The sequence below is a fragment of the Pantherophis guttatus genome, chromosome 1, assembly GCF_059756535.1.
Source record: "Pantherophis guttatus breed Tessera chromosome 1, ASM5975653v1, whole genome shotgun sequence".
Lineage (NCBI taxonomy): Eukaryota > Metazoa > Chordata > Lepidosauria > Squamata > Colubridae > Pantherophis > Pantherophis guttatus.
This window is the reverse complement of record NC_142063.1, coordinates 3,349,813-3,364,369: the sequence shown is the minus strand read 5'-3', so window position 1 is coordinate 3,364,369 and position 14,557 is coordinate 3,349,813. Positions and strand designations below refer to the sequence as shown.

General features: G+C 41.8%; 2 protein-coding genes across 2 annotated transcripts; both read left to right on the top strand.

Annotated features, from left to right (window-relative positions):
• Positions 1-509: 509 nt before the first annotated feature.
• On the top strand, positions 510-5,470 carry LOC148116258 (vomeronasal type-2 receptor 26-like). Its single transcript, XM_087883547.1, has 3 exons — positions 510-593; positions 1,083-1,212; positions 4,566-5,470. Exons 1-3 carry the CDS (start codon positions 510-512, stop codon positions 5,468-5,470), a joined length of 1,119 nt encoding a protein of 372 aa, XP_087739673.1.
• Positions 5,471-6,533: 1,063 nt separating this feature from the next.
• Positions 6,534-13,865, top strand: LOC148116257 (vomeronasal type-2 receptor 26-like). Its single transcript, XM_087883546.1, has 5 exons — positions 6,534-6,537; positions 9,517-10,349; positions 11,429-11,647; positions 12,153-12,282; positions 12,865-13,865. The coding sequence occupies exons 1-5, from the start codon at positions 6,534-6,536 to the stop codon at positions 13,767-13,769; spliced, it is 2,091 nt and encodes a 696-aa protein (XP_087739672.1). The 3' UTR covers positions 13,770-13,865.
• Positions 13,866-14,557: the final 692 nt, after the last annotated feature.

The following is a 14,557-nucleotide window of genomic DNA, read 5'->3' as shown; positions in this document are numbered from 1 at the left end:
GTCATTTGAATTAAGTGAGAGGTTTTTGTTGAAAAGAGATAGATGGCGGAAAAAGAGAATTAAACTAAACCGATTATTCATAAGAGCAAAGAGCTTCCTAGAAGTTCCTGGAAGGACATCAGTGGTTGCCTGAGAGTGTGCCATTTCTTGTACTGCTTTGTTTGTTGTGTTAAGCTTCTGTCAAACTCTGCATATGCAGAAGAACTCAACATGGTCCTAATCTGAGTACCTTAGATTTGATTGCTTAGATCTCCATCATTTAGCTTCTCAGATATAGACCCATCTCCTAGGCTGATGGCCATGATATCATGATAGAAATCAGGATGTCCTATGTGTGGTGTTCAGCCAATTAATCCAGCTGTCTTTTCTTTCAGGTTCTTCCCTATCTGAGGAACATCAAGTTCAACAACAGTGCTGGAGAGGAAATCTCCTTTTCAGAAAGTACATTGGTGTCTGATTGTTATGATCTTCTTAACTGGCTTTTCCTCCCCAATCAATCTTTTGTCCCCATGAAAGTTGGGCAAATAGATTCCACAGCTTCCCAAGGACAAGATTTGACCATTAACTCCGATGAAATCATCTGGGCCACAAAGGTGAGCTGGAAGGAAACGTAGTAAATTTAGCAAAAGATTCATTCATTCCAGAGGATGCACATCACTGGGAAACAATAAAAGTCAGGAATTGGATGAAAAAATATGCTTTTGAGTTGAACACATTTGAGATTTGATTTCTGAAAAGTTCAAGATGGGGTAAGATTGGGAAGAATTTTTGCTTGAAACCCTGGACACCATAAAAGCAGGCAGAAATGATTTCCATGGACCGTTTCCATTCAGTTGGATCCTCACAATTCTTTCTTTTAGAAAAGCTCTAGCTCCATGTCACAAACCTTCCTTGGCAGTTTGAGGTCCCAGTTCCAATCTCCAGAGTCCATTGGTGGGTCAGGATTGCATTGGCTTATCCTGGTTTCTGGTAAACCATTTCCTTTGAAGGCGTTCTAAAGATGGAAAGAGCAATGTACAAATGAATAAATGAAGCATATTCACTGCTGGGGCCACCTACAGTATCTCTCTTCTCTCTTTTAGAAGGTGCCCTTTGCCAGGTGTGGCATGAAAAGGTGCCATGCAGGAGAGAAAAGAAGCGTTCCAGAAGGAAAGCCGGTTTGCTGCTACCAATGTGCCCCTTGTCCAGAAGGAACCATTTCTAATCAGACAGGTAGACTCATTTTAAATGTAGCTCTTCCAGGATCAAGAAAACCAGTGGAAAATATTAATTTTGGAAGGATTTACATGCTTCAGTATATTCCTACTTTTCAGCAGACCCTCTCAATTCATGACTCTAAATTGTACTACTCCATAGGCCACTTTTCTTGCCCCTCAGAAATTTAATACAGGTTGGTGACAGGGTTCCAAGTAATACACCCATATCAAGCAAAACTCCAAAGCAGGTAGATTCCTCAAAGAATAGCTTTATTGGATATACCATATTGGAACAGATCTGGTGAAAACTGACTCTGATTGTTCCTACAGTTTACAAAAGTAGAAGTTTATCATTTTCTCAAAGCAATCCAGTCACATGGTCCAATCATGTTGCTACCTGATTGCCTGTTGAGAAGTATTTTGTTTTGGCTACAAAATCCCAGCTATCTAAAATCCTGCCTCCCTATCCCTCAGCTCCAGTGTGACAACATTGAAGCTGTCAAAAATGGCTTCTGTCAGCTCAGCTTCAGGGTTGACAGTTGGTTTTGGAGCACAATTCATGGGTTCCCTACAAGGCTTCCTACTCCTACTTTTACATCCCATCAGGAAAAGAAGACCCCAATCTTTTTGTGAAAGAATGTGGAGTGAGATTCTTTAGCTTTAATTAGAAGCTTCAGTTTTTATTAAGAACCTGCTTCTTCTATCAGAACACTTGATATCACAGGAAATTCACAGGCCTGTCAGAAACAGAGCAGATACATCTATCTATGTCTGCTAACCCTTCCCTCAAAAAAGTTTGAATGAGTTGATTTGAAACATAAAGCAAAGACATTGAGCCAGAGAGCCAGTTTTTCTGGCTAATCTCTTCCCTGTCAGCATTCCAGAACCCCCACCCCCTCCCCCCTCAGCTCCAAGAAAAGACTCTGCGGCAAGCATTTTCAAAGTTCTATTTACTAGAATAGGTAAATTGGCACATCTGGGAAAACCTGAATCTTAAACTACTTCTCCGCTCTTATCGCATCGGCAGATAATCGCCCAGCCGCCTTGTTTAGGGTGACCTGCTCCCTTCTCCATCTGGGAGCGCGGGAAGACCCCTTGCAAGGACGTGCTGAGGATTTTGCGTATTATCTGCACGATAAAATCGCTCAGATTGGGGACGGCTTGGACTCTGACTGAGTGGGTTCAGGCGATGTGTCTGAGGCGGGTCTTGAGAATGTCATCTGGGAGGAGTTCGATCCTGTGACTCCCGAGGATGTGGACAGGATGCTGGGGAGATTGAACGCAACCACATGTTTATTGGACCCGTGTCCCTCCTGGCTGGTGCTGGCTACCCGGGAGGTTAAACGAGGCTGGCTCCAGAGGATTATTAATGCTTCTCTGAGTGAGGGTGTCTTACCTTCCACCTTGAAATAGGCGGTGGTGAGGCCCCTCCTCAAGAAGCCCTCTCTGGATCCGGCTGTTTTGGCAAACTACCGTCCTGTCTCCAATCTTCGCTTTGTGGTGAAGGTTGTCGAGAGTGTGGTTGCGCGACAGCTCCCACAGTACCTGGATGAAGCTGTCAATCTGGATCCATTCCAGTCCGGCTTCAGGCCTGGGTACAGCATGGAAACAGCATTGGTTGCATTGGTTGATGATCTCTGGAGGGCTCGGGACAGGGGATGTTCCTCTGTCCTGGCCCTATTAGATCTCTCAGCAGCTTTTGATACCATCGACCATGGTATCATGCAGTGCCGGCTGGAGGGGTTGGGAGTGGGAGGCACCGTCCTACGGTGGTTCTCCTCTTATCTCTCCGACCGGTCCCAGTCCGTGTTGGCTGGGGGGCAGCGGTCGACCTCGAGGCACCTTGTTTGTGGGGTGCCTCAAGGGTCGGTCCTCTCACTCCTTCTGTTCAACATTTATGTGAAGCCGCTGGGTGAGATCATCTGTGGATTTGGGGTGCGATGCCATCTGTACACTGATGATACTCAGCTGTACATCTCCACCCCAGACCACACCAACGATGCCCTTGATGTGATGTCCCGGTGCCTGGAGGCCATGCGGGTCTGGATGGGGAGGAATAGGCTTCGACTCAACCCTTCCAAGACCGAGTGGCTGTGGATGCCAGCATCCCGATATAGCCAGCTGGTGCCATCTCTGGCTATTGGGGGCGAGTCATTGGCCCCCACGGAGAGGGCTCGCAACTTGGGCGTCCTCCTGGATGCACGGCTGTCTTTAGAAGAGCATATGATGGCCGTGACCAGGGGGGCTTTTTATCAGGTTCGCCAGTTGCGTCCCTTTCTGGATCGGGACTCCCTATGCACGGTCACTCATGCCCTTGTCACCTCTCGCCTGGACTACTGCAATGCTCTCTACATGGGGCTCCCCTTGAGGAGCACTCGGAAGCTCCAGCTGGTCCAGAATGCGGCCACGCGGGTAATTATAGGGGCAACATGGCGCTCCCATGTGACACCTTGCCTGCGCGAGCTGCACTGGCTTCCGGTGGTCTTCCGGGTGCGCTTCAAGGTATTGGTTCTCACCTTTAAAGCGCTCCATGGCTTAGGGCCCGGTTATTTACGAGACCACCTTCTGCCACCGATAACCTCCCACCAGCCAACTCGGTCCCACAGAGAGGGCCTCCTTAGGGTGCCATCGGTCAAGCAATGTCGACTGACGACCCCCAGGGAGAGAGCCTTCTCTATGGGGGGAACCGCCCTCTGGAATGAGCTACCCCCAGGAATATGACTAATCCCAGACCTCCGGACCTTCCGTCGAGCTTTGAAGACCTTCCTATTTCAGCAAGCTGGGCTGGCTTAAAATTTTAATGGGTTATTTTAAGGGTAATGGGTTTTAATTTTTGGGAAGCCAATTCGATTTAATTCTGCTTTTAAATAATTTTAAATTTTATATTGTATGTATTTTAATTTTGTCTGTTCACCACCCTGACTCCTTTGGGAGAAGGGCGGTATACAAATTTAAATAATAAATAAATAAATAAATAAATAAATAAATAAATAAATAAATAAATAAATAAATAAATAAAGGTCCGGGTTTTCCCTCAGTAAATCAAAACTCCCAAAACCATCCCCTTAGTCCTCAGTCAATCACATGCTCCAATCTACCGCCGTCCCATCTCGAGACATCACTCCGACCACTCCTTCTCCAGATGCAGGATCGCCCTGACCTTGACTGACAGGAAGAATGCTATTATGTCTACAGGCAACCCCTCTACTAACCCCCCCCCGCCTACTTTCCTACACATTAGAAGGTGGCAGCGTGGAAGTTTCCAGGGTAATATGGCTTCCAAAGCTGACATTCCCAGCATTGTCAGTATGGATGGATGATTTCTCCTTGTTGAATCACCATGAAATTCACACTGACTTTTGATTTCAGATGCAGCTCACTGTGACCCCTGCCCAGAAAACCAATATCCAAACAAGGAGAAGGACCACTGCATTGACAAGAAGATCCATTTCCTTTCCTATCAAGACAGCCTGGGATACATTTTAGTTTCTCTCGCTGTTTCTCTCTCTGTGATCACATTGGCAGTTCTAGTGATTTTCCGTAAAAATCACAACACACCAATTGTCAAGGCCAACAACAGAAATCTCACCTACATCCTTCTGGTCTCCCTCCTGCTCTGCTTCCTCTGCTCCTTCCTCTTCATTGGTCGACCTGGGAAGCTCACCTGTCTCTTCCGACAATCTGCCTTTGCCATTCTCTTTTCCCTTGCAGTTTCCTCTGTCTTGGCAAAAACTGTCATGGTGGTTCTGGCCTTCATGGCCACCAAGCCAGGGAACAAAACAAGGAAACTCTTAGGAAAACCATTGACTAATTCCATTGTCTTAGCCTGTCCCCTGGTCCAAGCAGTTCTTTGTGCCACCTGGCTGGCAACCTCTCCTCCGTTTCCCAAATTTGACTTCCACTCTTTAGTAGGAGAGGCCATCTTGGAATGTAATGAAGGCTCAGCTTTAATGTTTTACACTGTCCTCTCCTACCTGGGTGTTCTGGCCCTCATCAGTTTCACGGTGGCCTTTTTGGCTAGGAAATTGCCTGACAGCTTTAACGAAGCCAAGTTCATTACTTTCAGCATGCTGATCTTTTGCAGTGTTTGGATCTCCTTCCTCCCCACCTACCTGAGCACCAAAGGGAAGTCCATGGTGGCCGTGGAGATCTTCTCCATCTTGGCCTCTGGGTCTGGTCTCTTGGCTTGTATCTTTTTCCCCAAATGCTTCATTATGCTATTTAAACCCAATCTGAATTGTAGAGAGAATATAATGAGGCACAAGGATCTCTGATTATTATCTCTGATTACAAATATGAAACACATTTATATTGACATCCAATTTACACACAGGTGACTCCAGCTGGATTACAACATTAAAAAACACAACATAAAAACCCATTAAAATGCCTCATTCCACCCTCATTTATGCATGGTTTATGAGGTTTCATTTTGATTTTGGACATTTTCCAAATTCATCTCATTTCTTTAAAAAAGAGGAAATGATGGAGGACTTGTCCCTTAAACAATTGGAAATCAAGTGATGTGAGGAATCTCAGAATGTCTGTTAATCTGCAACAATCACCCACTTTTTTCATTAATACTAGTTGTCTCAAAGATCAACTTGATAATAAACATTGATATTGTATATCTGGATATTAGTTTCCAAAATGATAGTTTCCCATTTTATTAATTTTAATCAAAATATATATTTAAGAATATGTTGGGTTTGTTTCACTCTCAGTGTTTTTAACCTTGTTCCCTTCCACTGATGCCTTTGCTGAATTTCCTACTGAAATTTTCTTTCAATTGACTATTAGAGATTTTTTTCTAATTCTAGCATTGAAATGAACCATATTGTTTTATTCTCTATTATGTTAATTGAGAAACATACTTTATTAATAAATAAGATCATGTGAAATTGATATTCATGGATATTTTCCTGCTCCTGCTCTCTTAATATTTCTTCCAAATATTACGAAGAAGGAAGGTGGATGGATGGATGGATGGAAGGAAGGAAGGAACGAACGAACGAAGGAAAGAAGAAAGGAAGGAAAGTAGGAAGGAGGGAGGGAGGGAGGGGGAAAGGAAGGAAGGGAGGGAGGAGGGAGGGAGGGAGGGGGGAAGGAAGGGTGAAGTTAAGTGCAATGTATTGTGAGTAGTGAGAAAAATATGGTTGTGTGATAGTCTCTTGCTTATTTAATGAACTTACAGGTAAGAATACAGGACATGCTTAATGGCTGGTTATTTGTGCCTGCAAATGTCTGTTTACTCTTATATACAGTGGACACTGTGGTCTCTGAGAACTCAAATGATTTGCAATAAATGTTCATAGATTTGGTATACATATTCTCACTATGGGTAAGTATTTCAAAAGTAATATGCACAACACCAAGATGGTTATGATTTATGGGGAAATGGAATGAACAAAAAGCAAGAAATGGAACGAACAGCTTTAAGGAAGCCCTTGTCAGACAGCTGCACAATCTCTGTGTCCCAGTGACTGCCTGGACCAATTCAGTCTTTATAACAGATGGGAAAATGAAGGGAACAATGATAAGATCTGCAAATAGGTGCAGAAAGATAGAAATGATTCAACAGAGGGAAAAAGGCTGATGATCAAAATCAGAATAGAGGTGGAAGGGACCTTAAAGGTCTTCTCGTCCAGCCCCCCTCCCCCACTCAAGCATGAGATCCTACAACATTTCAGACAAATGAATATCCAGTCTCTTCTTCAAAACCTCCAGTGATGAAGCACCCACAACGTCTGAAGGCAAAATGTTCCATTGGTTAATTGTCCTCACAGTGAGGAAGTTTCTCTTTTTTAAGTTCTATGGGAGAAGTTAGTGTTTAATTTCATCCCCTGCCATGTTGGTATTTATAAACCACTTACTCCATCCAAGTGTTGGTATGATTGCCCAGACTTACTAGGGCACAACTGATTGTCAAGTGCCACCATGCCCCATGAAGAGTTATACTATCCAAGCAAACTATGGAAGAGGCCAAACTCCATGCTCAGTTTCACATAATTCAAATACCCAACTTCACCTTGACTCTCAACTGCATCTGATCTGTAGAATAACAACAAGAGTCCTAAAATCATTTTTCTTTACCTGGTGTATTTCTCACTACATAGGAAAATTGTTTTTCCTTATAATTATCAGAAGAATGGTACTTTCTAATGTATCCCCTATGGATTTCTACCCATGAAGATCTTCTGACATAAAACCTGCTTTAAATTAGATACTTGGAGTTCTCCCGGTGGGGGCAGAACATGTCATCTTGCCTTGTGTTGCAAAGAGGCAACTTCAGGGTTTGGTGAGACTTGTCTCTCCTTAGTTTCCTCTTTGGTCACAGACCATACACAGGTAAGAGGAAGCACCGTTTAATATAAATTTACCTTGGGGGCCATTCAGGTGCCACAGACTGTCTCTCTTGTGCTAAAGCTCTGCTGAGATTTCAAGGGCTCCCTGCAATTCAACTTCTGCAAAAAAAAATATATAACCTCTTGATTTCTGATCTAGAGGGGAAGGTGAGAAGAATGACTGGGCTGCCTCTCCTCCTCCTGCTGCTGCTCTTCTGGCTCCTGCCTCCAACTATTGCTAAGAAGATGCAAACTGGGTGTGTGTTGACAGACACTTTACAGACTAAGAGAGAGTTTTACAGGCCTGGTGATGTCATTATTGGTGGGAATTTTCCCCTGGGAACTTCACATATATTCAAATTCAAATCCTTTAAAGTAAAACCATCTCTACTTCTGGAGACTATTATGTAAGTTTCACCCAAAGGGGAAAGATGTAAATAATTATTTGGTTTGCTTTGTGTTCAGAGACTCTCTTCAAAAATACTTGTTCTAGTGATGTTTTCAATGCCCTAGCATAGTTCAGATCTTTGTGCTTTTTTTCAAATAAAGAACCAAACTCATAAAATATGGAGACTATGGAGAATTCTCCATCTTTCCAGAACTCTTGATCAGAAAGCTAATAACGCACCAAATAAAGTGAGGAAATTCTGCTGCCTTAGTGAAGAAGTTGACTTTCAATATTAATTTGGACAAATTTCTGATTCAAAATTCAAAGATGATGTCAATCTGTTTACAGTGTGGACTTGTGGTAAAGAAAATCCATTTGTTTTGGAATCAGGATTGCTCCTAAATAATGGCCTTCGTTAAATGTATGCTGTAGTCTTCTGTTCACAAATGTCCCCACTTATCTGTACTTACTTCATTTCTTTATGTTTATGTTTATACCTGTACCTGCTATGTTGTAGATGTTTGACTAAATAAATAAATAAATAATGAAATAATGAAATAATGAAATAATGAAATAATGAAATGGTTGCCAGACCTGAAGAAGCTGCTTCAAGAGGGAAACAAATTAATTATAGTGAAAGAGAAGTGATTGGGAAGAAGGGAGGGCTGATGGAGGGATATAAAATGATCTGTGATATGGATAAAGAGGATTTTCTCCTTTCCATCAAGGCCATTAATCAAGGAACATCCTTAACAATGAAACCAACACAATGGAATTTGGAACTTCCTGCTACAAAGGACGTTGGAAAAATAAGCAGGATAAACCCCATCAATACAAGCTTTCCTTAAAATCTCCCTAATGATTTTCTCACTGTAGAATTGGACCCAAGAACTCCCAGCAATTCATGGCCTTGGTGTTTGCAGTCACAGAGATCAACAAGGATCTGGTTCTCCTCCCCAACATCACCCTTGGCTTCCATATCTATAGCAATTTTCAGTCTGAGGTGGAGATTTCCATAATCAGCCTCTCCCTTCTCTCCACAAGAGGCCGAATGGTTCCTGGTTACAAATGTGACAGGCAGGATCCTCTGCTCTCTGTCATCGGAGATCTCAACCCCAGATCCTCAAGGCAGATGGCCTCCATCTTCAGCCTCTTCAAGGTCCCACAGGTAAGAGGGCCTCATTGGATAGAGTATGGGGTAGACAAATAACACACAGTGTAGCTAAAGGTGGAAAAGGGGTTTGCGGGGACCTATATTTATATTTTGTGTGTTTTTATAGAAGTCAAAAGTGATAGATAATGAGCTATATTGAAATGTAGTATTTGCCAAGAGGAATTCCTTGCTAATCTATTCTTCATAAAAGTAGTGTAGTTAGAATATTCTCTGTATTAATTTGACATTCCCTTGGCTTTTGACACATCATCACCAGGCAAAATACATAACCTCTTCTTCCTAATATGTAATCCTTCTTCCTAACAAAGCCAGAAAATTAAGCTTGTCACTCAAAGCGAGCCAGGTTGGGCAATAATCCACATAATGGTGACCCTTAAAATTTACTCTATCAAAAAACTCACTTTCTCCAGCTAGGTGTTGGCTTTGAGTTCATTCAGGGAGAGAGAAGAGTTTATCCTTCATTCTTTTGGATTAATCCCAAGGAATCTCCTCAGTATATGGGTTTAGTCCAGCTGCTCCTGTATTTCCAGTGGAACTGGGTTGGGCTTCTGGCCTCTGAAGATGACAGGGGAGAAGGTTTCATTTCATCCCTAATGCCAATGCTCCAGGAGAAGGAGATCTGCCTGGCCTTCACTGAAAAGTTGAAATCAAATTTTCTTTATACTCCAAAATTGAAAATACTGCATATTTCGGAGACTTGGTCTAAAGCTGAAGTGATTGTTCTATTTGGAGACTCCAATAGCATTACAAATGTACAGGTGGCAATGGGTATCTATGAACATTTGAGAAAGACATCATTTCTGAAAGTTTGGATCTTAACTTCCCATTGGAAACTTAGTGTGCTGAGGAATCAAGACGTATCAAAACTAGTAAAGCCCTTCCATGGGGCTTTGCATTTTAGGCCCCACACTGGGGATGTCTCAGAATTCAGTCATTTCCTCCTGTCTTTAGACCCCTTGAAGCCACAAGGAGACATCTTTCTCCCTCTATGTTGGGAAAGGTTGTTTCCCTGCAGGATCCACAAACCAGGCAGGATCTTTCCAAAGGGGAAGAAACAATGTACAGGAAGGGAAAATTTACAAAGTTTACCTTCTTACATTTTTGAAACAAGCATGGAAGGTGAAAGTTACAACATCTACAATGCGATTTATGCTGTGGCACACGCATTACATGCCATGCATGGATCTGGAGCACAACCAACCATGATGAGGCTTGGAAAGAGGATCTCAACTATTCAATCATGGCAGGTAATCCCAGTGGCTTTTTATCTAGTCCACAGATCAGATAAATGATAGGTAGTTGTCTAGGCAGAAAACTACTTCTATGCATTTCTTAATTTACTGGTTAAATACCTGTATGTAAAATGTATCTAGATACCAATTATTGAAAACTCTCACTTGAATCAAGTACCGGTAAGAGGTTTTTGTTGAAAACCGATAGATAGTGGAAAAAGAGAATTAAACCAAACCAATTGTTCAAAGCTAGTCAGCATTGTAGGGCCTCCTTGTTTTCTGTAGCCTGAATCCCATCTATAAAAAGACACTCAGTTCGTATTAATGTTGGTTATTGTGGCTTAGAATTATTTCTCAGTCCACTCCATTTTTTTTAGTATGCCGTATCTTGTACTGCCTTGTTTGTTGTCTTAAGTCTCTGTCAACTTCAGCATATTCAGAAGAACTCCACTTGGTCCTACTGAGTTCCTGATCTAGAATTCATCAGACTTTTCAACATCAAAGGCTAAATTATTCCTCTCTAGACAGTGAAGTGACAAACCAGGGCAGAATAAAGCTTCTACCTGGCCCCCACTTGGTCAGATCTACTTCTTCTATTCTCTTTGACTATCAGCTTGAGAAAGCCTAGCTTGCAAAGTTATGATAGAGAGTATTTACTAATAAAGGAAAATATTCTAGTTTAGGGTTGAAATGAAGGATCTGGGTGCTCTTTTCTTGCAGACATGTCATGACCCAACTAGGTAGCATCATCAGCACTAGAAGGGAGTGATATCACTATCAATGTTACCTAGTTTAGTCAAGAAACATCTGCAATTTAATTATTTAATCATTCCTAAAATGCATTTCTCATGCATTCAAATAAAATTAAAAATGTCAATTGTAAGACTTGAATTGACGAAGCCATCATACAAATTCATGATAATGTGGGGATGAAATTGAATATTTGATATTACTTCTGATTGCTTAGATCTCCATCCAGGGAACTTATTGAGCTTCTCAGATATAGACCCATCTCCTAGGCTGATTATGATAGAAACCAGGATGTTCTATGTGTGGAGTTCAGCCAATTAGTCCAGGTGTCTTTTTTTTTCCAGATTCTTCCCTATCTGAGGAACAGCAAGTTCAACAACAGTGCTGGAGAGGAAGTCTCCTTCTCAGAAAGTGGATTGGTGTCTACTCGTTATGATCTCCCCAACTGGCTTTTCCTCCCCAATCAATCTTTTGTCCCCATGAAAGTTGGGCAAATGGATTCCACGGCTTCCCCAGGACAAGATTTCACCGTTAACTCCGATGAAATCATCTGGGTCACAAAGGTGAGCTAGAAGGAAACATTATAAATTCAGGAAAGTAGTAATTCACTCCAGGGGATGCATAACACTCTTTTCACTGGGAAACCCATTAAATTTTGGAATTTGATGAAAAAACATGCTTTTGAGTTGAACATATTTGAGATTTGACTTCTGAAAAGTCCAAGATGGGGTAAGATTGTGAAGAAGTCCTGCTCGAAACCCATTACAGTAGGCAAGAATGATTTCCATGGATCATTTCCATTCAGTTGAATCCTCACAATTCTCTTTTAGAAAGAGTTTAGCTCCATGTCACAAGCCTTCATTTGCATTTTGAGGTCCCAGTTCCAATCTCCACCATCCTTTGATGGGTCAGATTGCATTGGCCTGACTCCCTCTGGAGCTTGTAATGGTTTCTGGTAAACTATTTCTTTTGAAGACATTCTAAAAATGGAAAGAGCAATGTACAAATGAATAAATCAAGAATATTCTTTGCGGAGGCCACCTACAGTATCTCTCTTCTCTTTTTTAGAAGGTGCCCTTTGCCAGGTGTGGCATGAAAAGGTGCCATGCAGGAGAGAAAAGAAGCGTTCCAGAGGGCAAGCAGGTGTGCTGCTACCAATGTGCCCCTTGTCCAGACAGGACCATTTCTAATGAGACAGGTAGACACACTTTAAATGTAGATCTTCCAGGATCAAGGAACCAGTGGAAAATATTAATTTTGGCAGAATTTACATGCTTCAATATATTCTTACTTTTCAGCAGACCCTCTCAATTCATGACTCTAAACTGTACTACCCCACAGGCCTCATAAATTTAATACAGGATGGTGTCACGGTTCCAAGTAATACACCCATATAAAGCAAAACTCCAAGGCAAGTGAGACAGTGAGCCAGAGAACAGATCTCTTTTTCTGGCTAACCTATTCCCAGAATTGTCAATATGGATGGATGATTATTTTTTTATGTATAATGGACACTGAAGATGGCATTTAATTTCATTGCACAAGGTTCAATGACAATAGTAAACTAAACTAAATTCATAGACATGTCAGAGACAGAGGAAATATATCTATCTTTGTCCGCTAACCCTTCCCTGCAAAAAAGTTTGAATGGGCGGATTTGAAGTATAAAGCAGAAAACAGATCCATTTTTCTGGCTAACCTATTCCCAGCATTGTCAGTATGGATGGATGATTTGCCCTTGTTGAATCTCCATGAAATTGACACTGACTCTTGTTTTCAGATGCAGCTCACTGTGACCTTTGCCCAGAAAACCAATATCCCAACAAGGAGAAGGACCACTGCATTGCCAAGAAGATCCACTTCCTTGCCTATCAAGACACCCTAGGATACATTTTAGTTTCTCTTGCTCTTTTCCTCTCTGTGACCACATCTGCAGTTCTGGTGATTTTCCGTAAAAATCACAACACACCAATCGTCAAGGCCAACAACAGAGATCTCACCTACGTCCTCCTGGTCTCCCTCCTGCTCTGCTTCCTCTGCTCCTTCCTCTTCATTGGTCGACCTGGGAAGCTCACCTGTCTCTTCCGACAATCTGCCTTTGCCATTCTCTTTTCCCTTGCAGTTTCCTCCATCTTGGCAAAAACTGTCATGGTGGTTCTGGCCTTCATGGCCACCAAGCCAGGGAACAGGACAAGGAAACTCTTAGGAAAACCACTTTCTAACTCCATTGTCTTAGCCTGTCCCCTGGTCCAAGCACTTCTTTGTGCCACCTGGCTGGCAACCTCTCCTCCATTTCCCAATTTTGACTTCCACTCTTTAGTAGGAGAGGCCATTTTGGAATGTAATGAAGGCTCAGGTTTAATGTTTTACACTGTCCTCTCCTACATGGGTGTTCTGGCCCTCATCAGTTTCACAGTGGCCTTTTTGGCTAGGAAATTGCCTGACAGCTTTAATGAAGCCAAGTTTATTACTTTCAGCATGCTGGTCTTTTGCAGTGTTTGGATCAGCTTCCTCCCCACCTATCTGAGCACCAAAGGGAAGTCCATGGTGGCCGTGGAGATCTTCTCCATCTTGGCCTCTGGGTCTGGTCTCTTGGCTTGTATCTTTTTCCCCAAATGCTACATTATCCTATTTAAGGCCAATCTCAATTGCAGAGAGAATATAATGAGGCACAAGAATCTCTGATTATAATCTCTGATTATAAATTTGAAACATTTAAAATGATACCCAACCTACACACAGGTGACTCCAGCTGGATTACAACATTAAAAACTACTACATAAAAACCCATTAAATGCCTCATTCCACATCTGTTTTTGCAGGGATTGGGAGGTTTCATTTTGATCTTGGATATTTTTCAATTTGATCTCATTTCTTTAAAAAGAGGAAATTAGAGATGGGCTTGTCCCTTAAACAATTGGAAATCAAGTGATGTGAGTAATCTCAGATTGTCTGTTAATCTGCAACATTCACCCACTTTTTTCAGTAATGTTAGTTGTCCCAAAGATCAACTTGATAATAAACATTGATATGGTGTATTTGGATATTAATTTCCAAAATGATAGTTTCCCATTTTATTAATTTCAATAAAAAGCATATTAAGTAATATGTTGGGTTTGTTACACTCTCAGTGTTTTTAAGCTTGTTCCTTTCCACTGATTCCTGAAGCTTTGCTTTCTTTCAATTGACTATTAGAGGTTTTTTTGTAATTCTAGCATTGAAATGAACCATATTGTTTTATTCTCTATTATGTTAATTGAGAAACATACTTTATTAATAAATAATATCATGTGAAATTGGTATTGATGGATAGTTTTCTGCTCGTGCTCTCTTCTTAATATTTTTTCCAAATATTACATAGAAGGAAGGTGGATGGATGAATGGAAGGAAGGAAGGAGGGAAGGAAGGAAGGAAGGAAGGAAAGAAGGAAGGGTGAAGTTAAATGCAATATATTGTGAATAGTAAGAAAGATA